The sequence below is a fragment of the Calidris pugnax genome, unplaced genomic scaffold (assembly GCF_001431845.1).
Source record: "Calidris pugnax isolate Ruff unplaced genomic scaffold, ASM143184v1 scaffold211, whole genome shotgun sequence".
Lineage (NCBI taxonomy): Eukaryota > Metazoa > Chordata > Aves > Charadriiformes > Scolopacidae > Calidris > Calidris pugnax.
Window position 1 is genome coordinate 1,151,224 of NW_015091083.1, and position 23,616 is coordinate 1,174,839.

Below are 23,616 nucleotides of genomic sequence, written 5' to 3' on the forward strand. Positions count from 1 at the left end.
AAAATGTTCACCTTCAAAGGTAGAGAATAAAATTATACCCCTCTCTACCTCTGTCTCTCACAGACATCTTTGTTCTTGTATGACATGTCACCCCAGTTCAGTTTGATTAAGATTCTTCCAAGAGCTACATCATGGTAATTCTGCCATAAATCACAGGTAATTGCTAGGAACTAAGTGAGGTTTGCTTATGCTGGCATCATTTGCTCTACACACATAACCCAAATTAACATATCTGAGCTTATTGCACAGTCATCTCACTCTGCCCTCTTACGGAGTTACATTTCTTCTGATTTTGCAGTTGAAAGGAATAACTCTTGCTAAACAGCATTTTTTTAATCAGCAGAAAATTATAATCCTTCCCATCCTATTTTCCTACCCTTTAGGTCTAGCAAAATATAAATAAGGGATCATTTGTATGAATTCCAAATTTTTGAGTCCTAACCCAGAAATGTACATACTGACCCGCTTAACTCCATATGTGTGTACTGTTGTACTGACATAGCAACAGTGCACAATACAAAGATAATGCAAAATGCAAAAACGGAGGCAAATCAAATTGTGGGCTTAAACACCTTCCATCTTTGGAAACATTACGTTGCATAAAGCCACTACTCAAACACAAACAAAATACAATACTTTATCAAATCCCAAACCAACCAAAAGCACAGAATTCTCTAGTGTAGCCATGATATCAGACTATCAGAATAATAAAGAACTAAACAGCGGGGAACTAAATACAAGGACAGTTTATCAGAGGAGGTAGAGACCAGCATGGAGTTCCCACAATCACAGCAATAGCTGAGGTTGGAAGAGGCCCCTGGAGGTCATCTTATCCAAACCCCATGCTCAACCAGGGCCAGTTGCCCAGGACCACATCCAAACAGCTAAAAAAATTCTTAAATAGAGATTCTTGGACTTCAAAATCATGGATTAGCTATCTTTTATAATACTCATTTTTATAATAGCCATTATAATAAATAATATATACTTTAATGCACTGTCTAGGGAAAATTGCAGAAGATAAAAGAATATAGTCATGGGGTCTCTTCTGATCTTGGAATAAAGGTAACAGTTCTCTTACTCATGTCTTCTTTTTATGGACCTTGGGGAAAACAACCAGCTTTGCATTGCCCTCTGAGAACCTCTTGCAGCTTTGATGCAGCTTTGCAGCAAAACCCCCTACAGTAAAATTGCCTGCTTCAGGGATACTGCACAGCCAGACAGTCCAAGAGGTCAGGAAGGAATGCTTTTACAAGTGGGGACAGATGTATTCTTGTGTTTTTCTGTTATTTCTACAACATCTGAACACTTGAAAAAGACCATGTCAGGAGAAAGGAGACTACATAAGGCTGAAAAAGGATGAACACATGGAAAAATATCCCCAGATGCCTCTCTCCTGCGATTTGCCAAATATAGGGTTGAGCAGGAGTTTCTAGGGTGAAATGAGGGATTTTCACCCCTCTGCCTTCTGGGGAATGGTTTGTCCACCAGTGTCATTCAGACCTATCTCACTTCATCCATCCTCTACCACTGCAGGGGCCCCAGGCATTGGGTGCCTCTGATCATTTCTTCCCTGGATGCACAGATTTAAGTAATCTCCCAATGGATACACCACACAATGGGTTTACAGAATGTTTTATGGCCTTTGCAGTTCAAACAGTGCAGCTGATCTAATGGCCAGAACAAAGCAAATAAGAAAAATCTCAGTCCCATGACACATGTCTTTCCATCTAAGGCTACCCCTCCTTACAGGAGAAAGCCCTTAACTGACATAAACCATAACTCCTCCCCTGATTTTTTGTGCATCTAGGCAGCTTGCCTGTACTGACACAGGACGTCGCTGTCTAGTGTAGAGACACAAGGATAAAGAAAGCCACACACAGCGAGAAACTCCATTTATAAACAATAATAAACATATAAACAATACAATTCCTTCTGTGAACTTGCTGCAAACTTGCTTTACCTCATCCCTTAGCTATCAGGGCAATGGGGAACACTTGCCATTGTGTCACTGTACCTGTGACCAGATAAGCCCCTAAAAAGACGGAAGTTTGTCACATTTCTTTCCAAGTACTCGTTCAGATTTGCTTGACCTGAAGGATCATAATGTCCCTGTGTATCATCACATCCCCAGCCCTGCAGAAGATCTTCCAGGGACTATTTACATTGTGCATATTTTATAAACAAAAGAAACACTGGTTCTAAGGCTTCCTTAAGGAACCGATGCCTCCCAAAGTAATATTTAAAGAAAATTATTATTAGGTTTGCAAGCTGCATGCCTATAATAAGAAAGAAATTAAATTAAATTACAAAAGCAGAACCTACCATCAACCAAGGCCAATCCATCCGTAAACACAACTATGGCATTAGGAGTAACGTGAAGGAATTGTATTGCTCATTTCATTTCAAGCTCTAATGAGTTTTTAAAATTTCAGGCTACTTTTGGTACAAAATTTTCTTTTCTGTAAACCACTGAACATAGATAAAGGAAAATGGTAATCTCATTTTTGTATCATTAAAACAAGTGCTTCTGATAGACAGCTCTGCTCATCAGGCCAGCAAAACTGAAGACCTAACTTGGTTACTTTACATATGGCATGGTAATGTACGATTAATGAATTTTATTTTTATTTTTTATTTGTCTTGTACTTTCTAACTGAAGGTCTTTTGCCACAGAAGGAGCTTTTGGTAATATGTTTGTTCCTAACATTTCTCCATCAATATAAAGGATGTCAAAACAAAGCAATGGATCAATTCCCAAGCAGATTTTACACGAGGCCCCAAGAAGAAACAGCTATCCCGTCTACTGCTAAAACCTTGATCACTTCATGCTTTGAAGAAGGTCAGAATTAAGTCATATTTCCCTCTGTGTGTTACTGTTTTCAGTTCCAGTGCTGGCTATGGCTAAACCCAGTGCACATGAACGGGGTCAGTCCCTACTCACATCGACTGCTAAGTCACGCACAGCACATACTCACCATGAAGTATTAGCTAATGAGTCTTCAAGCATTCTCCTGCTGCAGACACCATCAGAAGGCACTAAGTTAAATGACTTCTAAAAACTAATTTCCTTACTCTTCACAATTTATGCTGCCAATTGTGTCTCAAATTCATTCCAGTTTCATTCGTGAGTTGCAGCTCTGACTTTCCTACACCTAACTTTAGTGCAAGTCAAGAGTAGCATGTTTAAGGTTAATACTAATCAAACTTTATTAGTATTAGTATTCCAGACAAAGGAATTAGGTTGTATATCCCATGTCTTGGGTACTTGCAAAAGGCAGAACTCCCACGTGTTTGCAATGCAACACAGTGTTTGATAACAGGGTCTTTAAAAATACTTATGCAGACACTTCAGAAAAGAAAAAAACATGGAAGCTAAAGGGAACTGGTTTCTTAGGAGGCTAAAGTTGGCTGTCCCAAGCTCACCTTTAACCCATGACACAAGATACTAAGAAAGCACAAACTTTGTTGCACTGTTTGGTATCACTTGTCCCACTTTTGCTCTCTGTTTCAGGAAAGGGAGCTACCAAGCCAAGGTATCTTCACCCCTGGCCCCCAAAAAGAGCACTCCAGCTCTTATGGAGAGCAAGTGACTGCTGTCCCTCCTTCCCTGCAGACAAGCAGCAGTGAGGAGAAGAGACAAAAGGACTTTTTCCTCTGCCCAGCCCTGACTGCAGAACTACAGTGCAAGTTAAAGCCAGAAACAGAGTTCCCCTTGCTGACTCTGGGGTCGTGCTAGCTGCTGGAGGAGCCTAAAATTCTGGGTCATGCATTCACATTTTGGCCTTGCAGATTTACTTCTGTGTCTGTAACGAGTCATCTCCAGTCAGAGATGCGATCACAGCAAAGTACATCTGCAAATATTTTATTTGGTAACTAATAAACCAATCTTCTGGAAGCTGCGCAAATCACACTGCAGCATGAGAGAAACTCCCTCATTAATTACTACACAGATAATTGCCCTCGAGCACGGCTGCTGTCAGGTGAGAAGCAATGTAACTCAAAGTAAGCTGCTCCTGACAACTGCATGCACCTGCATTTCTGAAAAATACTTCAGAAATATTCTGGCTATAGAGAACTTAAGAGCTTGCAAGATAGGGGAGTGCCTCCCGCTCCACTGCATCTGGCACGTCCACCTTGGAGTGGGTCAGAGCAAAGCCAAGAGTTGTGTGAGCATGCACGACCACCCCGTGTGTGCAAATGTGCACACAGGTATGTTTTCACTTATGTTAAGTGCAGAGGGTCAGGTCAGCCTGAACCAGGGAAGTGTATCTCATGAATTCTTAACAAGAAATGAAATTAATGGGAATCTGCGCTCTGATAACAATTTACCAGGGTAAATTATCTTAATACTATAATAAACTCTTAATAAAAATTTACCAGGGCAGTAGGAGAGAAAATACACTATAAACATAGTGTAACAAAACAACTCCCCCCCAAAATAGCCATTGACTGAGACTAAAATTAATAAGACATATGTCAGAGACCAGAACCCTCCTGTATTAGGCATAATATAAACACACAGAAAACAATAGCATCTATTCCAAAAGTAGGGTAGAGAAGTTTGACAGCTGAAATAGGAAAAAGATGAGACTTCGTACAAGGTGGTAGCAGTTGGTTGTATGACACAGCACAGGAGTGCCCCACCGATGTGCAAAAACAAAGAGCATATAGAGGGAACCAGAGGATGCTGTAGAGGAAATGTACACAATGGGTAATTCGATTCCAGTGGACAAGTGTCCTGTCCTGCGTGATATGGAAGCTGGGAACTTTGCAGAAAGGGCAAGGAATTAATAGGCAAAGCAATTATATATCCTGCTCACTTCTGCTACGGTTCATGCAGGTCAGGTCTGAAGCAGAGACACAGAGCACGGGGTGGGAATGCGTACGTCATATCTTTGGTTGTGATAAACAGACGATTACAGCCTCTGAGGTTGCCAAATCAGTGTCCTCCAGAGTAAGTACTCCATACACACACCTACGCACTTGCCTGCAGAACACACACTGAATACCAAATCATGTTTCAGTATCCAAAAGTGTCGAGAAACCAACATAGACTCCCCTAGTTTCACCTTGAACCCGCAAACTTGCATTTATAACTGATTTTTTTAAAGTAATATTAATAAACTGAAGGGTTTGAAACCTGGGTTCCAACTACCTCCAGACACTGCTGCAGGGATGGGAACTCATCAAACAGCTCTGTGTTTCTGTGAGGGTCTTGGCAACACCCTTCCCACTTGTGCACGACCATTTCGGATTTTTTCCCATGAAATTGGATGCTCCCATCTTGTCATCACTCCCCCAGACTGAGGGGAGAGCACAGGGGCAAGGAACAGTTTGGCTTACAACACCTAATAACAAGTTTGAGAAATAATAACATGTTCTTCCATTAATCCAACATCCTTGTTCTTCAGGGATTGATTCGCTCCAGCCAAAGTTTTACTGGACCGAGACCAGACCTTGAGAGCCAAATCCCATTCTTGGTTTCACCACAATAAATCTTGAATAGCTCCACTGAACTTAAGCTACCCGGTAAACACTTAAAACAGCACAACCCTGAACACATTCATCAGCTTGAAAACCATAGTTTCTTTTGGAAGCTGGATTCAAATAATTCACCTAGAAATAAAACACTAAATCCACTGAACAGTATCTCAAAGCACACGTGCATCTGTTGAATAGATCTTCAGTAGCAATACATCTAAAATAACCATTGTTTCGGTTATTATTTATTTTTAAAGGTCGCTCTGAAAACGAATGCACTGGTAATCTGAGAGATTTAGAATTTAAGAGTGACCAAACTACAGTCTTACAAAATAAAGGAAAAAAACCCCTCCTCTCTGATCTACAGAAATCAAGTTGAATTTACCAAGCCTCACTGTGATAACAATGATCCAGTCCATATGTCAGCACACAATGGTTTGGTTGTACAGATAATTCTGACATCAGAAGCAAAAACTTTTAAAGCCTGAATGTTACTTAAATCAGTAACATATGTACTAATAGGAAGCTTACATAATAGTTTCATTGTACTCTCAAATAGCTGTCAAGTATTTAAAATTGTAAAACTGATGGTATGCATGTGTTGCTCATACTTGGTCAAATCCCTGACACAGCCCCCAACTCTGCAAGCAGCGCTGAGGCCACGTCCTCATGTCCCTGCAGTGCCCTTTCACAGTTGAACAAATGTCATATGAATGCGAAGACCTGACTGGCTTTGCAGTATTGCAGCCCTGGTTGGTTTTGTACTTAATCTCCCAACTTCAAGCAGCGATATGCTGAAAATCGTTGGCTTGGGTCTCCTCTGTCAGCACCTCCCACAGCCATGGCACCCAGGCTGCCTTCAGCATCCTATGCTCCCTTGTGCAAGCACGAACCACTGCCCAACGTGTAAGATAAAAAGGATCATGTCCCATCTCTTGCTGCCAGAAGACTGCTTTTAGGCTGAAACGCACCTAATATTCTGGCCTCTTTCTTCCTTCTGAATTGTGCAAATTTTTCACAGTAAGAGTTCCTAACCCGGTTGGGGCATGTTGTTGGAGACTTCAGGAAGTAAGCAAAAAGAGACTTTGCAAGGCAATTCTCAACTCATAAGCTTAAACACATCAGAGGAAGGCAAGCGTGTTTTAGGCTGAACAGAAAGCATGCATCTACCAAAGGTCTTTTTAAATTATAAAATTTTAAACTATGAAATTCTGTTTTGCTAACTCCCTTTTACATGCAAATGAAGAATTTGTATGTGAACAAGAAGTTATTGTTGTCAGTAGGGTGTCTGTGTTGTCCTGTCTTTTTTGAGGTAACCTTCACATGAACAAGAAGCTGTTTTCCAAATGGGCTGCTGATGCTACTGGCAACAGGGAAGGTTGTGCCAGGGGAGGTTTAGATTGGATATTAGGAAAAATCTTTACACTGAAAGGGTTATTAAGCATTGGAACAGGCTGCCCATGGAAGTGAAGTGTTGGAGTCACCATCCCTGGCAGTATTTAAAAGACGGGTAGACGTAGTGCTTAGAGATACGGCTTACTGATGGTTTTTGTGAGTGTTAGGTTGATGGTTGGACTAGATGATCTGAAAGGTCCCTTCCAACCCAGGCAATTCTAAGATTCTGTGATTCTAATATTTCTCCCTACAAAAGGATTTCACTATTTTATTCCAGGATGGGGTTTTTTTGGTTGGTTGATTGCTTTTGTCTTAAGATTCAAGTCTGAAAAGGGGCAAAGGTTTAGCATATTGCTTTTTTTTTTTAATCTGTGGATCTCTGCCACACTCTCCGCTGACAGCAAAACAGATCTCTGGGGACAAAACACAGCTCCCCTGGTGCTGCACAAGGGGTAAATCAGGAAGAGTATTCAGGGTTTGACACTTTGTCCAGCCCACAGCTCTGCCTTCTCAGCTTCGTTATGCCTAAGTGAGAGCAAGCTGCTGCAGCTTTTGTGGGCTTGCTAAAGCAAATTGTGGTTATCAAGGAGCCACGCTCTGGCCAGCACTTTCTTCAAAGCGAAAGCCTGACAACAAGGACAGGAGACTACCTGGCTACAACAGTCAAAACCACAAACTGTTCAAGGCAGCTTGGTTGCTGCCCAGGACTGGAGCCAGAGACTGTACTGGTGGTCCTAGTAGAGTACCTGAGCTCTGCTGTGGACACATCCGTAACCAATGCTTCAACCAGAGCCACTGCACAAAGACCCTTGTTCCACACCAGTGCCAAACTTCCCCCTGCCTTCAGTGAGGCCAAGATTCCCCCTCTTGTGCCGGAAGGTGAATATGGCATCTGGAGACAGATGACAACAGAGGAAGAACCCAACCCCAACAAGATACATCTCCAGGCCGTTCTGGACTTACAACATTTCGACTTTGTTGCTTCTCATTGCCTGATTGAACTCACCGTAGCAACTGCAATATTACACTAAGTGCTATGCTACTTGCAAGCACTTTATTTTCCATGTCAGATTATACCTCATTTAAACCAAAAGTCCTTGCTGAGACCAAGAGCAGAGAGGGATTTGTAAATTAAATTGAGTGCTGGTACACATGCTTCTGTAACCAGTCATAATTGTGCTTAAGTTAACCCAGACGCTTACTTACTGTGGCCAGCAGGTTGATGGAGGTGATTCTGCCAATCTACTCTGCTTTGGGTCTCTGGGTGAGACCCCAGCTGAAGTACCGTGTCCAGATCTGGAGCCCTTAGCACATAAAAGACATGGACCTGCTAGAGCAAGTCCAGAGGAGGGCCACAAAAACAATCAGAGGGCTGGAGCACCTCTGCTATGAGGACAGACTATGAGGAGAGAGTTGGGGTTGTTCAGCCTGGAGAAGAGAAGGCTCTGGGGAGACCTTATTGCGGCCTTTCAGTACTCAAAGGGGGCTTGTAAGGAAGATGAGGATGAACTTTTTAGAAGGGCCTGTTGCAATAGGAGAAGGGGCAATGCTTTTAAACTAAAAGATGGTAGATTCAGTCTAGATATAAGGAAGAAATTTTTTACAGTGTGGGTGGTGAAACACTGGCCCAGGATGCCCAGAGAGGGGGCACATGCCCCATCCCTGGAAACATTCAAGATCGGGTTGGATGGGGCTCTGAGCAACCTAATCTAGTTGAAGTTGCCCCTCCTCATTGTGGGGGGAGGGTGGACTAGATGACCTTTAAAGGTTCCCTCCATCCCAAACTATTCTATGATTCTGTTATTTTGTTAAAGTTAACACACGTGCAACATAGCGTTAATTTCAAGTGGTGTCATTTTTAGCTGTTGTCGAAAAGCCTAGAGCAGAATAATGGCCTTGATCAATGTTGATGTATTCAGAGTAAGGAACAGCAATTCCCTAAGACACGAATATACAGTGTGCATGGGAAGGATAGCATAATTCGGTGTTAATTTCCTTTTGATCATTAAAACTGCTTGTCAGCTTACTTACTGGTTGTGTTTGAACAATGAAAGATCAGTTGCTTTAACTCAGCTCCCACGATTTGAAAGGAGTAGGGGCTGCCAGGATGCAGTTCCGTGGGCCAAGACCTGCCCTTGATCTTCTTTTTTCCACCCTACTCCAGCTACCACCCTCGGCATGAAGCTGCACCCTAGAGATCTACTGCTGTAGAAACCCAACACATCATGCTGCATCTCACTGGGTACATCTTCTACAAGAGCAAGTGAGTTTTCAAATGGGACAAAGTTGAGACACACAGTAAATAAAACTCTCACACCCACATATCCATTGCCCCTCAATTTAGCCCTAGAGCTAATGCCAGTTCCTATAGCTTTGGCAATAGTTCATTCTCATTGTTGAAAGTTTACATAGAAAAAAAATTAAGGATAATGAAACTGTGGTTATAGAATGAGTTATTTACATTGAAGGAATGAATCCCACAGCGCTTCAAGATTTCCTGCATGAATAACTTTTTATTCTCCCACATGTTGTGTGCCTGTTTCACAGTATGTCTGAGCTCTGGCAGAGTAAGACAGATATACTGCAACTTTGATTTAATATAGATCTCATCCTTCAAAATCAACACTCAAAACTTTTAATGCTGCAAGGTAAGCAGAAGGAATATTCTGTAAAAGATCCAAGTCAGTTGACAGATGCAGTGGTGTTAAGGCACACACCACAAAAAAAGCCACCAAACACCTTTTTCTGAGTAACAGAAAAACTGGAATTCTAGATTAATTCACCAGACAGAACTAAAGAATTGGATCAGCTGTGAGTTGCTATTCAACTTTCAACTTCCACTGGAAAAAAAATACTTGAGAAACTCCAGAAATGGCCTGATAGGGAAAACCTAGAGGGAAATTGTAATTTAAAGTGATTTAGTCTGAATGTACAGTGGTGAAAATGCAAGTTCTCGAGATTCTGGCACATTTGTATGACACTAATGATTTCCTCCTGTGGGTGGAAATCTTCTTTGTACCTTTTCCTTCCCTTCTTATTTTACCTGTGCATTCACTAAGAAAACAGAAGAAATACAGAAGCTTGCAGGAGCAGATACAGGTACAACTTGGGCCTGTGAATGGCTGGCAAATACCAGTTGATTTCCTTCAAATTTTTTTCTCTCTCAGCCTCTAATGTTCACCCCAGATTTGGCACGATAGACTTGTCTCCATATGCTCCGAGTCAAGACTTTTTCCTTAAATGATAGCTTCAAGGGAGACTTTCCCCGCTCATACTGGTGTCCAGATGCTTTTTCACAACACGCAAACAAGATGCAGAAGAGAAACGTGCCATACCTCAGAGCCCATCAACCTGAGTACTGAGGCAGGAGAGGCCTTAGAGATTTCCATAGTGAGGGTGTTACTACAAGATAGAACCTCAGTGTTTATTTCACAGTACACCAATAGACATCCCAAATGTGGTGCAGGTGTGCTAACTGGATGTATAGCAAATTCCACACCCCATCCTTGACTCATTTCAAACAATTCCCACTCCAGGGGGATCTAGCAGTAGATGTTGTAATATGTCCTCAGTCATGGAGATGAGCCTTGTAACAGAAGGGCAAACCCTTACAAGGGCTCTTACCTGCCAGAGATGCCACTAATCAGCTCCGCTGATCAATGGGGAGACTTCATCACATGTAAGCAGACTAATTGTTCTAACTCCCCAATGCCCTCCTGCCAACACAAGCCTCAAAAGGCCTGCATAAACAGTTTCAGAGGAGCTCACATAAAATTCTCCCATGCATCTTGACCCACCTTTGAAGGCAATGGCAGTTGCCATCCACAAGTAACAGTTCCTTTATAGACTAATTTGCAATGGTTCCTCTGCAGGAATACCTAATTGTAATGGTTCCTTTACAGACTACCAACAGTCTCACCACAATGGTCTTTGTGCAAGAGAAACACATACCATAGAAACACCACATAGACTTCCATCTAGTTCATGAATTGAGATAAATCCCTTCATTGGCTATGATCTATACCAGTCTTGAGAAAAGCAATTTTATTAACTTGAGCTGGCTGGCTGTGAAGTAAGGGAAAACATTCCCCAAAACAGCCATGTGACCCACTACCTGCTACATTATGCAAAAGTGGACACTCACACCATGAATGTCAGTGGTTCTCTCTATTTCTCCAGTGAAAACAAAGGTTTCCAAATTGCTACACCTACTGATTTCTACATAAGCTAACTCAAATACATTGAACAAAAAATCTGGTATCACTGTTAAGTACAGAAGGTAGAAAACGAAATAATGGTACTTCACAAGACACAGATAGATAGATAGATAGATAGTTTTCTTTCAAATTGTGTTGAGGCTAACATTTCTTCTGCACCACTAAGTTAGCTTGGGAATGCAAAAAGGAAAAAAAAACTTCAGTGAAGATGGCTATGAGTGGTATTGAATATTAATGAGTGCATAAGCTAGAGAGATGACTCCTAGTAATTATAATGCTTTGTGACTTTAAAAGTAAATACCAGTTAACCTAAACTATTTAATAAAAAATAATGAGATTCTTGAAAATAAAAACCCCCAATCAGAACAAAACTTCACTTTTATCTTAAAGTAGTGGGAAGAATCATTACATATTGCAGATCAGAGGAAATGCTCAAAATATACAGAATTTGCTTATTTGCATAGATGAATGTTACTGAAGGTCACTTCAACAATGGTGGTTGTATTGCTTAAACACACAAGAGTGACAAAAAAAGACTCATTATACAAATAAGCACATTTTCAAATATTTTTAAAATCCTCTGATATGATTTAGCAACCATATTTTAATGTATTTATTTTATATAGAATAAAATTTATGCTACTTATTCTTATTATTTCTAGGGTCAAAATTTAACATATGGCAATAAAACCTTTTTTTCCTTTAATTTAAAAAGTTCTTATGGAATAAATGTTATGTTTTAAAACCGGGTTTACCTTAGGATACTGAGAGCAAGAACTTAAAAAAAAAGTCTGTGAGATCTTAATAGGGATAATTACTATAATTACAAATAAGGGCAAGATAAACTAAACAATAAGCAGAGTAAACGAAACTCTGTAAGTTCTTGCCTATGGTGAGATGAAGCAGTAGAAAGTGGAGTGGAAGGACCACGAGGCCAATGAAGTTAAAGATGCCACAAATGGTCTTTCAAACATGCAATCCTTCATAAAACTTCTTTTACCAAAAGTGGGTGGTAGGTTTCATTATCAGACCTTTGTGTTCAGGTTCTCACCTCCACGAGAAGAACATACAGTGCAGGTTAAGGCAAAGGGTGAAGAATGTGCATGCATTATACCTGCTGATGTAATTGCAAACTTCGGCTCCTAAAACACAAAGGCATTGCTGCATTTCTTTTTGCAGGTATTGATCCACCCCTGAGAGACCTGATGCACCCTGTAAAGATCTCAGGATAGAAGGATAAAACTATGCCAATCTGCAAATCAGAAATAAATCTAGAGAAAGAGAAGTGTGCATGTACTTTAAGGGGAAAAATAGCAACAGGTCCTTTGTGTGCAGTAATATGTTCACAGAAAATAACCACTAAACAAACTCCTGGGTGGAGAATATTTTACAGAAATTAGATTATAAAAACTGATTGTACAGCAAAATTCTATTTATTTCTTCATTGCTTATTCATATTGCTTGGCAGTTAGAAACTGATGAATACAACCACGTAGCTCAATTTTCCCCCCAACCTGACTCCCTCCCTCTTTTAAAATCATCACTTCCCTTGCATTCCAAGAACATATTTTCCCACTGAATATAATTATTTTCAATAAAAAACCAAACAAGCTGCAGACAAGCAACTCTCCTGTAGGAGAGAATCAAAACAACATACAAGCCCATTAAACTAATACTAGCATTATTTTCCTGCCTATTTCCATGAAGACAACCCCTCCCCAGCTGGATAGCTCAACTGGCAATGGGCTAATTGCTACTGCTTCCCCACTCAGTTCTTTGGGTTTTCTCAGACGATGATTATAGCCATTCTTTCTCATCGCTGACTAAAATGAACATTTAGGTGTAAATTTTCATAAGCGATCCCTGACACTGACAGCTGAAACAGAGCAGCTGCAAATCCTAATAGCCAGGCATGTAAGTACTTATTTGCTGGCAGAAATCAGCTAGTCATTACCAATGTTTTTATTTATCATATTATAGTATCCATCCAGAGCATGTAAGCGAGATCATGATCCCATTAGGCAAAGCCTTGTACATAACTCATTCAAAAAACTGTGTCTGCCCCGAAGTAATATATAAAGTAAACAACTGACATTGGAAGTACAGTGAATTCCTACAGCTAACCCAGGATGCTGTAGAAACAACAGCTAAGCTTGCATCACAAAATAGACACGTGACAGCGGTGCCCTTGGAGAAGAAACCTACCTCCCTGAACTGCTCAGATGACAATGAGAACAGATTCTCTCTGCTCTAAAATGACATGAATGCATCAGACACCCCCCACTGACCCCACCATGAACAGAAGACTTTTTAAGTTGGAGCTGCAATGGCAGGACCTGCTTCCTAGCCCTGTTCCTTACAGGTACGCTCTGTACCTGACTGCCTGAAATAGGTGGCAGGAGAGCTTCAGCCAGAGAATGCTGCATACAATGTAGTGCTGAAGGCAAGAACCATGGAAAGACGCTGCAAGGCCACAAACTCGTTTTGATACTCTCTGTGCCTGCTGCAGAATGGAGCCCAAGTTCCAGAACAGCAACGGTGCATTTGTACAGAAAACAAGTTCAGCTTCCCTTGCTGGTCAATCAGCCCAACTGACTCCCTGATATCTAAGGTCATAAGGACATTCACAGTCTTTACTTTGGGCACTGACCTGGTGAAATTAAAACAAGAAAAGATAGATAACATTATCTTCCCAGTCAAGGGAGAGTTAGGCACCTCAGAGAGGTCTACCCAGAACTGATAAATGGTGAAAGCGAACAGATTTCTCTAGGGCCTAATGCAGACAGGCTGATTATGCCTTACTGAAAATAATCCACTTGACTAAAAGGAGCTGTATTTCTATCCTAAAATCATTACATTTTATCAATAACATGAATGTCCTTGAAACTCTCAATGCTAAATAAAACTTGAGGTCACAACATTTTTCCCAAGGTTCGTAAAATTCCCAGGGATCTGCAGGCATTAATACAGAGGACTCATTAATACAGATATTAACATTCAACTCAATTGCTTTCCTACCTCCTGGCCAGCACCCAAAGTCCTCAAAGAACACGTTCTTAAGATAGACTTCATAGCAACCTTAACTGCTGAAGGACCTTTGGGCTGGCTATACAACAGAAACACTTCCTAAAGAAACCAGCTTGCTTTTGACATTAAATGCTTTCCGCATCTAGAAAAGCAAATGTCAAAACAAACAGTGATTCTCTGTGGACTGAAATACAGACACAAAGAGATTTACCCAGGCCAAATCAGAGCAGAGCTTCTCTGACCGCCTGTTTAAGTACAACCTAGAGCACCCTGATCTCCCATGAAACACAGTAAGCAACTACTGGAATGCAAATAAATAATCTGCTAACAAACATTTGCAGCTTTAACGCAAACTAAGTAACAAGATTTATTTTAGAAAAGATTTTGGGATTTTATCTATCATAAAAGCAATGCTGAACCTTGTTGCACAAAACTTATTGTAGTACCTATGTTACATGCATCAGACATAGTAATCCTGTAACTCAAAAAAATTAGAAATGACAGGCCAAAGAAAAAGCAAACTCAAAAAAAAAAAAAAGAGCACGGAAAGGAATAAGTCAAAATGACAAGGAAAAAACAAATTTAGGGGAATGATATCCCTAAATCTCTTCTGGTTGAGAGAAAACAATCCAGCAAATAGTGGGTGCCTAGATACACACTATCAGCAATACACCAAGTTTTGGGCTGATCAGTGTCACGTCTCAGTCTTATTCAAGATGGTGTAACTTGGTCCACATCCAGCAAAGCACTTGGCCTAATGTTCAATTTTCAGCTTGCGAGCAGTTCCACCGAAGTCAAACTTCTTGTGACTTTAAGAGGTGAGCAATTGTTTGGATCAGTACCAAGGAGTAATATCGCGAAGTTCAAATTCCTAAAGATCCTGATTCAGGTTTCAAAAATATTTTTAAACATTGGTTTAAAGCCCTTGCCCTCAATTAAGAAAGAATTAGTTTGGCTCTGTTTTTTTAAAGTCATGAAATGATCAGCAAAATCCTGTCTCAAACCACTTGGCTCACATTTTCAGTTATTTTTTTACAGTCAAGAGGGCTTGAAACTTTTCAAAAAGGGAGTACAGAGATTCCTGTGTATCCAGTCTTGTCCTCATGAGTTGGCGTTAAAAAAAAAATTTAAAAAATTAATATCTATCCTAAGACTCATAAAAGCATGCAAATTGTTGAATTTGAATGTACTCTGCACCTTGCTCATTTGAACCTTCAGAACAGCTGTCTCACTTCCACTCTCCCATAGCAATTTTACCGACCCAAACAGGCCAGGATTACTGCCTGCTTGTTCTGGAAGACTCTTCTGCAATAGGGCAATAGCAATTTGAGAACTGTGTGCAATGCAGACTGCAGCAAAGAAATGTCAGCTCTATACGGATGAAGGAGATCTGCTTTCCTTTCCCTATATTCCTCATACTTGCTTTTGGACCCAGATTCTGCAGTCTCTGCATTTCATCCCACTTAAATTATAATAAACTCTCTCTGTTACAAGCAGTTGTTTAAGTAGCCCTGGGAGCAGACCAGTCTTCTGCTGGCTACAATGCGTAGAGCTGACTGGGAGGAAATGAACTTAAGTGGTGAAACAGCTTCTGCTATAAACTTATGGGAACCAGTTCCTGAGATTCCCCTGTCTGATTTAAAAGCCCTTTCATAAAGATATCTATCTAACATTTTTCAACAGATCTTTTCATTCACCCCTGAATTGAGAATAAAAGCAATCTGATAAAAAATACATAGGATACATGCCAAAGCAGAAGTAGTAATTCATCGGCCTTGAAATATAGTTCTTTTACTGGAAATGTTACAAAGACAAGGACCGCGTGTCATCACCAAAAAAAAAAAAAAAAAAAAAAAAAAAAAAAAAGCATTTTAATAGGCACTCTTCAGAAAAGGCTCCACATTTCATCCTCAATTATCAGTTCATAAATTTAAAATTTCTTAGCTGCTAGCAGATGGGCGAAGGGCGAAGGTCACCAAACAAGGACCTCATAAATTAACAATCTGAACTAATTTCTTTCCACAGTACACTGGATTTTCCAGAGCTGTTCCCCTTTAGCAAAGGGCCAGTAGAAAACTAAAACCCAAAAAGCAAAAAAAGAAATTCCTTTTCAGTCACAAAGATGGATTATCTGCAAATAAACTTGGATATATTTCCTTTACGGATTAAATTAAATAGTTGATAATTATACTCTGCACTTACATAAAGCCTTTCAAAGTTTCAAGTATTCAAAAGCAATGCAAGTTTTAGGAGGGTTGAGGAGGGACCATGAATTTACAACTAAAGTAGTTCAATCACATTCCCTATCAAAGGAATTAGAACTCCTTCAGGAACTACCAGGAAAAGCCAATATATAAACTCACTGACCTCGCAAGCCTTGCTCTCCCATAGAAAATTATACACGAGTACCTTGATTCCTCACTACCAGAACATCCCTCCTTTGATTTCTATTGAACGGCAAATGGCAATGCACACGTCAGCATCCTCATGACTTAAGTTCCTATGTGAGGTTGACAGAGGCATATGTTTCAAAAAAAATCAGTAACTAAAGTGAGGATCATAAATCCTTATTTTGACATCTCCCTATATGCAGTTCACTATCAGGAGAATTCTTCCCCCATTTTCAAATTGAAAAAAGATATTTTACTTCCATTTTGTACTAAAATAATAAGGAAATCCTGCTCTGCAAGACAGAACAAACAAAAATAAAGTGACAAAAAGCTAGTTTCCCATCTTATTACCCACTCATGCATACACACTGACAGTCTTTTGTTCATGATTCACCATAATACATTTTTTTTTCACATAATATAACATGAAGAGAATGCTTTCTACATCCCAAGAGTATATGACACACCCTCTATCTTTTGTTTGCTTTTCTGTCCTTACTTTCTTTTCAGTAAACAAACCAATCTTCCAGTCTGTCCTTATGAGACATTTCCTGTTATCTGCTGCTCATTTTCAAATTACAACCACAACGATTCTGACCTTATGGCTAAGAATGTCTGTAGGAATTACCTTTAGTGAGAACAAAACATTTTTTCTACCATCTTCAAAAACCTCAGATGCAAGGGTTTGGTCAAATGCAACAAAATGATCACTTTTTGGACAGAATTCAAGCATCAACAAGTTTAATTCAGAAATAAGATTTCTAAATTTTTTTTTAGTAAATGGCAACAGCCTGCCAGAATGGAAGCAGCTATGTTACATTAGCTATAGCAGGCAGCGCTACTGCCGGACAGCAATGTTGCTTTAATGGGCATTAAATTGACATGATGCAGACGCTCAAAAAATAAAGTTCAAGTACCGAGGCTGCGCTTGCACGGGCTGCACCCTTAAGTGATCTGTGTTTATCAATGACAGATTGTCAAAGATGGGAATTAATAAAGGAAAGCTACTGCTGTACTATACTGACTGAGTTCTGGTCTGGGAGAGCTAATGGGGTCGTCTTCTTCCTTTGCCTGTTCCCTGACAATTGCATTTAACTGGCAGACACAATGCACACTTATTTAAAGGACGAGCAAGTGGCTTTTCCTGGGGTTTGTGTGCCTGGGAGGCATCACTATATTAGACTTTATATCCAAGCCAAAATTTATTTACGTTATATTTGATCAAAACAAAACCCAACTTGGGACCAAATGTTACCTGAATCAAGGCCCACAAGGATGACAGGTCACAGAAAATGGTTTGCTAAAACTGTTTATGACAGAAGTTAGAGTCTCAGAATACAAAGGGATGTGTAAAATACTACTAAAGCCACAAGTCAAATAAACTAAACAGTTTAGTTTTCCTGAACTGCATCCTGTATCCAATACCAACAGATCTGGTCAAAGCATTTTCCACGGACACACTTTAAGAGAATATGGATTTTTGACCACCACCCCCCTTTTAAATTTTTTTTTAAAAATATAATAAAACATCTTTTGATATTGTCAAAAATATAATTTTTTTCACTCACTACTTACTTCTCCATTGCAATAATGGAGAAATTTCACGCTTATGACAGTGGTTGATTGCCATTAAAATAATTGCAGCAATGTAGAATCACCCCTTTTCCATGTTATGGACTAGAAGGTAGAAAAAAACATTTAAAGTGCAAATTTCTCTCTCCCTCATCTCATCTCACCATCAGAACAAGGGAAAATGAGATCAAAATGTGACAACTGAAGTTCATTAGCTACTTTAGTGATGATGCATGAGACCGAGAAGAATCTATTGCCATTTCCCATCAGAGAACGTGTTCTCTTTAATAAGAATTAGCAAAATCACTATCTTTTTCCCCCACAAATTTAGCAGATAGCCATACAAAGACAGAGAACAGCCCTGTTTAACATAAAGACATGCTTTTACACAGCGCTTTATGGATATGAACTGTACTTTTCCATTATGCATTAATTACCAAGGATAATACAGATAACAGCACAGGAGAGAGAAGACAGCTCTGCCTCCTCATTGCGATGATTTTCACTTCCAGCTTCCCAACCTGACAACTCCCCAGTTCTCTGGGAGAAAACGTGTGATGCTTTCACAGAGCTCAGCGAGCCAGGGACATGCAGTCTTCCTAGCAGCTCTCATAAACCCAACTTCATTGACTTCAATAGAGCCAAAGTGATTTTCATCACCCCAGGAACTGGTCTGACCTGTATAGAACAGGCTACTGTGCAGAATAAAAGCCCAAAGGCTGAAACACTCTGAAATCCAACGCCCAGACATAGATAAGAAGTGAATTTCTAGCTCCTTTCAAATTTGCAACAAATTTCACTGAATTTCACTGAATTTCACTGAATTTCTAGAGTTGGAAGGGACCATAGAGATCATCTAGTCCAACTCCCCTGCTGAAGCAGGATTGCCTAGAGCTAGAGCATGTTACTCAGGACTGCATCCAGGCGGGTTTTGAAAATCTCCAAAGAAGGGGACTCCACAACCTCCCTGGGCAGCCTGTTCCAGGGTTCCGTCACCCTCACCGTGAAGAAGTTTCTCCTCATATTTGAGTGGAACCTCTTATGTTCCAACTTGTGCCCGTTGCCCCTCATCCTCTCACTGGGAACCACTGAAAAGAGTCTGGCTCCCTCCTCCATCAACCCTCCCTTGAGATACTTGTAGGCGTTGATAAGGTCTCCCCTCAGCCTTCTCTTCTCCAGACTAAAGAGTCCCAGCTCTCTCAGTCTCTCCTCATAAGGGAGATGCTCCAATCCCTGAATCATCTTTGTAGCCCTACGCTGGACTCTTTCTAGTAGTTCCCTGTCCCTCTTGAACTGGGGAGCCCAGAACTGGACACAGTACTCCAGTTGTGGCCTCACCAGTGCAGAGTAGAGGGGGAGAATGACTTCCCTTGACCTGCTGGCTACACTCTTCCCTATACAACCCAAGATACCATTGGCCTTCCTGGCCGCAAGAGCACACTGTTTACTCATTGCCATTTTACTGTCCACCAGGACCCCTAGATCTTTCTCTTCAGTAGTTGCCTCTAGCGGGTCCACCCCTAACCTGTATTGGTGCCTGACATTCTTCTTCCCCAGGTGCAGGACCCTACACTTTTCCCTGTTGAACCTCATGAGGTTCTTCTTTGCCCAGCCCTCCAGCCTGTCCAAGTCTCGCTGGATGGCAGCACAGCCCTCCGGGGTGTCAGCCACTCCTCCCAGTTTGGTATCATCAGCAAACTTGCTGAGGATACACTCTGTCCCCTCGTCCAGGTCACTGATGAATATATTAAACAGCACGGGTCCAAGTATTGACCCCTGGGGGACTCCACTGGTTACAGGCTTCCAACTTGAACCTGCTCCATTAATAATTACCCTTTGGGTCCTGTCACACAGCCAGTTCTCAATCCACCTCACTGTCCCCTCATCCAGCCCATACTGCCTCAGTTTCCCAATGAGGATGTTATGGGAGACAGTGTCAAAAGCCTTGCTGAAGTCAAGGTAGATGACATCTGCTGCCCTCCCCTCATCCAACCAACCGGTTATGGCATCATAGAAGGCTATCAGATTGGTCATACATGATTTACCCTTGGTAAACCCGTGTTGCCCACTTCCAATAACCCCCCACTCTTCAACTTGTTTGGAGATGACATCTAGTATGAGTCTCTCCATCACCTTCCCAGGGACAGAGGTGAGACTAACTGGTCTGTAATTCCCAGGGTCCTCCTTCTTGCCCTTTTTGAAGACTGGAGTGATGTTGGCCTTCCTCCAGTCCTCAGGCACCTCTCCTGTTCTCCACGACTTCTCAAAGATGATCGAGAGTGGTCCAGCGATAACGTCTGCCAGCTCCCTCAGCACTCGTGGGTGCAACCCATCAGGGCCCATGGACTTATGAATGTCCAGTTTGGCCAAGTGGGCCCGAACCTGGTCCTCATCTACTTGAGGAAAAATTTCCTCTCTCCATACCGTCCCCCTTGCCTCCAAGGTCACAGATTCATGAGGGGCAGTCCTAACAGTGAAAACTGAGGAAAAGAAAGCATTCAGCAGCTCTGCTTTCTCTGTGTCTTCCACTACTAGGGTGCCCACCTCATCCATCAGTGGGCCCACATTATCCCTAACCTTTCTCTTGCTGTTAACATACTGAAAAAACCCCTTTTTGTTATTGTTAATATTGGTGGCCAAGATGAGCTCCACTTGAGCCTTGGCCCTTCTAATTTTCCCCCTGCATATCCTCACCGCTTCATGGTATCTCTCCTTATCTGCCAGGCCCTTTTTCCAAAGATTATAAGCCTTCTTTTTGTTCCTGAGTTCCAGCCGAAGCTCTCTATTTAGCCAGGCTGGTCTTCTTCCCTTCCTGCTTGATTTTAGGGACTTGGGAATAGCTTTATCTTGCGCCTTTAAGAGTGCCTCCTTGAAGAATGACCAGCTTTCCTGGGCACCCTTGCCCTCGAGGACCATCTCCCAAGGGACACCCCCAATCATGCTCCTGAAGAGGCCAAAGTCTGCCCTTCGGAAGTCCAGGGTGGCAGTCCTGCTGGTCCCCCGCCTTGCTTCAGTGAGAATTGAAAATTTTATCATTTCATGATCACTTTGTCCAAGACGACCTCCAACGTTTACATCCCCCACAAGACCTTCTGAGTTAACTATCAGCAGGTCCAGTAGGGCACTTTCCCTGGTCGGTTCCCTCACCAGTTGCGTTAGGAAGTTGTCTTCCACGCATTCCAAGAATCTCCATGGACTTCAGCATGGCAGGAACTTCCCTGGTGGGAGATAGGGGCTAATTCATTGGCATCATTGCAGCTACAGTGATTTATTTCAGCTCAGGTTCTCTCCTTAAACTTATGTGGTTGCAGAGCATATATTCATGACTTAATCCATTATCACAGAAATGGAAAGAAATGAAAGCAGCACAAGATTTTATCACTTAAATAAAATTGAGGGCTGTTATTCTTTATGTTTATTTCAGTTACCATTCATTTCTTACCTCACAGACACAAGCAAGCTATTGTTCAACTTCAGTTCTCTCAGATTAGGTAGATAGGTACCTATGGGAAAAGAATAAAGAATCCAGACCTGGTAGTAAAGAAAATTTCCGACAATTTCAAGTTGAAGCATCTAATTTTATATGCATTTCTTACCTATTTCTGCCAGATCTGTGCTGGACCTCTTCTAAGAAAATGAATGGGGTTATTTCACTCAAAAAATATTTCATCCTTTGCATTTTTGCAACATATACGTACTGTCTACATGACTACCCAATTATAATTTTTGGAACCTATCTCTGGCAATTCTGATAGAGCAACTTTCAAGATAGACAACAGAAACTGGCTTGGTGGGTGACTGTTTTCTTTGGTCTGATTGCCAACCCTTATTGACTATTAACTGAGTGATACTCTGAAGAGGTAAGGGATGCTTTAAAGTACAGCATTCCATAACCTCTGATTTCTACATAATGCTCTTTCTTCTCTCCTCAGAAATTGTTTTCTATTTAATGGCAAGTAGTGATGGACTTATTGGATATACAGCTAAGTAACCCTTCTCCAAAATGTAATTTTGAGTTGAACAACAAAAGCATCATAAAACATGATGTCACAACATCATGTTTTATAGTTCAGAGGTCCCCAAAATGCTACGTACGTCGTGCTAAGCATTGCCTCTTCCTTTTAATTTCTGGATGTGACCCATTGTTTACTATTCAATTGTACAAATTTCATATCTATGAAAACATCAGTATTCTGTTGTTTTTACTCTGATTAATGCTTTTATCTATTCCCAAGAGACATCTGCCTTTTTGGTTGCTTTTACAAGTATCTCTGAATCAAAATCATAATCCAAATCTTTCTAAACTACAGAATAATCTGGGTACAAGTTCAAGTCCCAGGAAACATTTGCTATTAACAACAGCAAACTTTTACCCATTCTCACTAGTAGAGTTTATCCATGGCTGGTGAGCATTCTTGAGTATAACATGCAACCATATAGAGGTAAAACCAATTTTAGACAAAGTGGATATTTGCCAGAAGATTAAAATCTGTTCTCAGCAAATATTTTTATAAGTCCTCGGAGTAATCTCTCTCTGGAAAAGGCGATTTAGCAGTGTCCAGAAGGACATCATTCCAGTTCTTTGCAAAGGATCAAAAGGAAAAACAAAACAAAGAAATAAAAAATAATAATTAAAAAAAAAAAGAAAAAGGGAGTGGTATCTCAAAGGCAAACAAAGGAGATTATGTTCATCCCATTTCCCCAAACAGAACAAGAGCAATGGCAAAAACATTTAAATAAATGTTTTAGTAGAAGCACTATCTATATCTAATGCTATTTGGGAGTGATTATAATCCACATATTGATCTTCATCTTATACTGCAAATATTTAACTTCATGGCTTTGCCAAGCTCTTTAGACAATATTAAAAATTCAAAACACGTTGTGCAATTTTTTAGCCCTATTTTTTAATAATTTTCCATAATAGATAAAAATTGTAGTACAAATTATAACACACCATCCTCATCCTGCAGGGCATACTTTCTCATGTCAAACAAGTTTTATAAAGTATGGCCACAAAATAATTTGGAATCCTGACAGAGGAGAAACTAGAATCTCTGCTAATTACTCACAGCAGTCCTATTAGCTACTGAGCGAATAATTCCTCAGAAATAATCCATGCACTAAGAAAACCCCCAGAGAAAAAAAAAAAAATCAAAATCTAGATTAAAAAAGAATTGCTATCCTGTTTCTGATAAGTAACCTGAAGCACAGAGAGATGAAATTACTTCCCCCGAAGTGTGAAAGGAAGGAACAGGAAGGATGCAGTAGCCTCTCCAGTCCCAGCAGAGCAGCAGGTAATAGCCCTGCCACCGATCCAACCAGAGAGGTTAGAGGGTTACGGAGCAAAGGCTGTTGCAAAGCATTACAAAGCAAATGGGTTTTAAAAACTAGTATTAAGCAGAAGATTTGAATGAGGAGTCAAGAAGACTAGCTCAGGAGAAATGGAGAGACTTGCTCAAGAAAACCCTTTCCACTGAATGCATTTAGGGTTGGTTCAGGAAAAAAACCCAACTAATAAAAGATTCAAA

General features: G+C 40.7%; 1 protein-coding gene across 3 annotated transcripts in view; it reads right to left on the reverse strand.

The window, feature by feature from the left end:
• Positions 1-23,616, reverse strand: part of LRRC56 (leucine rich repeat containing 56) — an 80,682-nt gene that overhangs the window by 14,424 nt on the left and 42,642 nt on the right. For 2 of the 3 annotated variants that reach the window (XM_014957450.1, XM_014957449.1), the window contains exon 5: positions 21,528-21,588. The exons of the other annotated variant lie outside the window; for it this stretch is intronic. In XM_014957450.1, the coding sequence (XP_014812936.1) occupies positions 21,528-21,588 (61 nt within the window). The remainder of the gene's footprint in view (positions 1-21,527; positions 21,589-23,616) is intronic. 3 annotated transcript variants of the gene reach the window in all.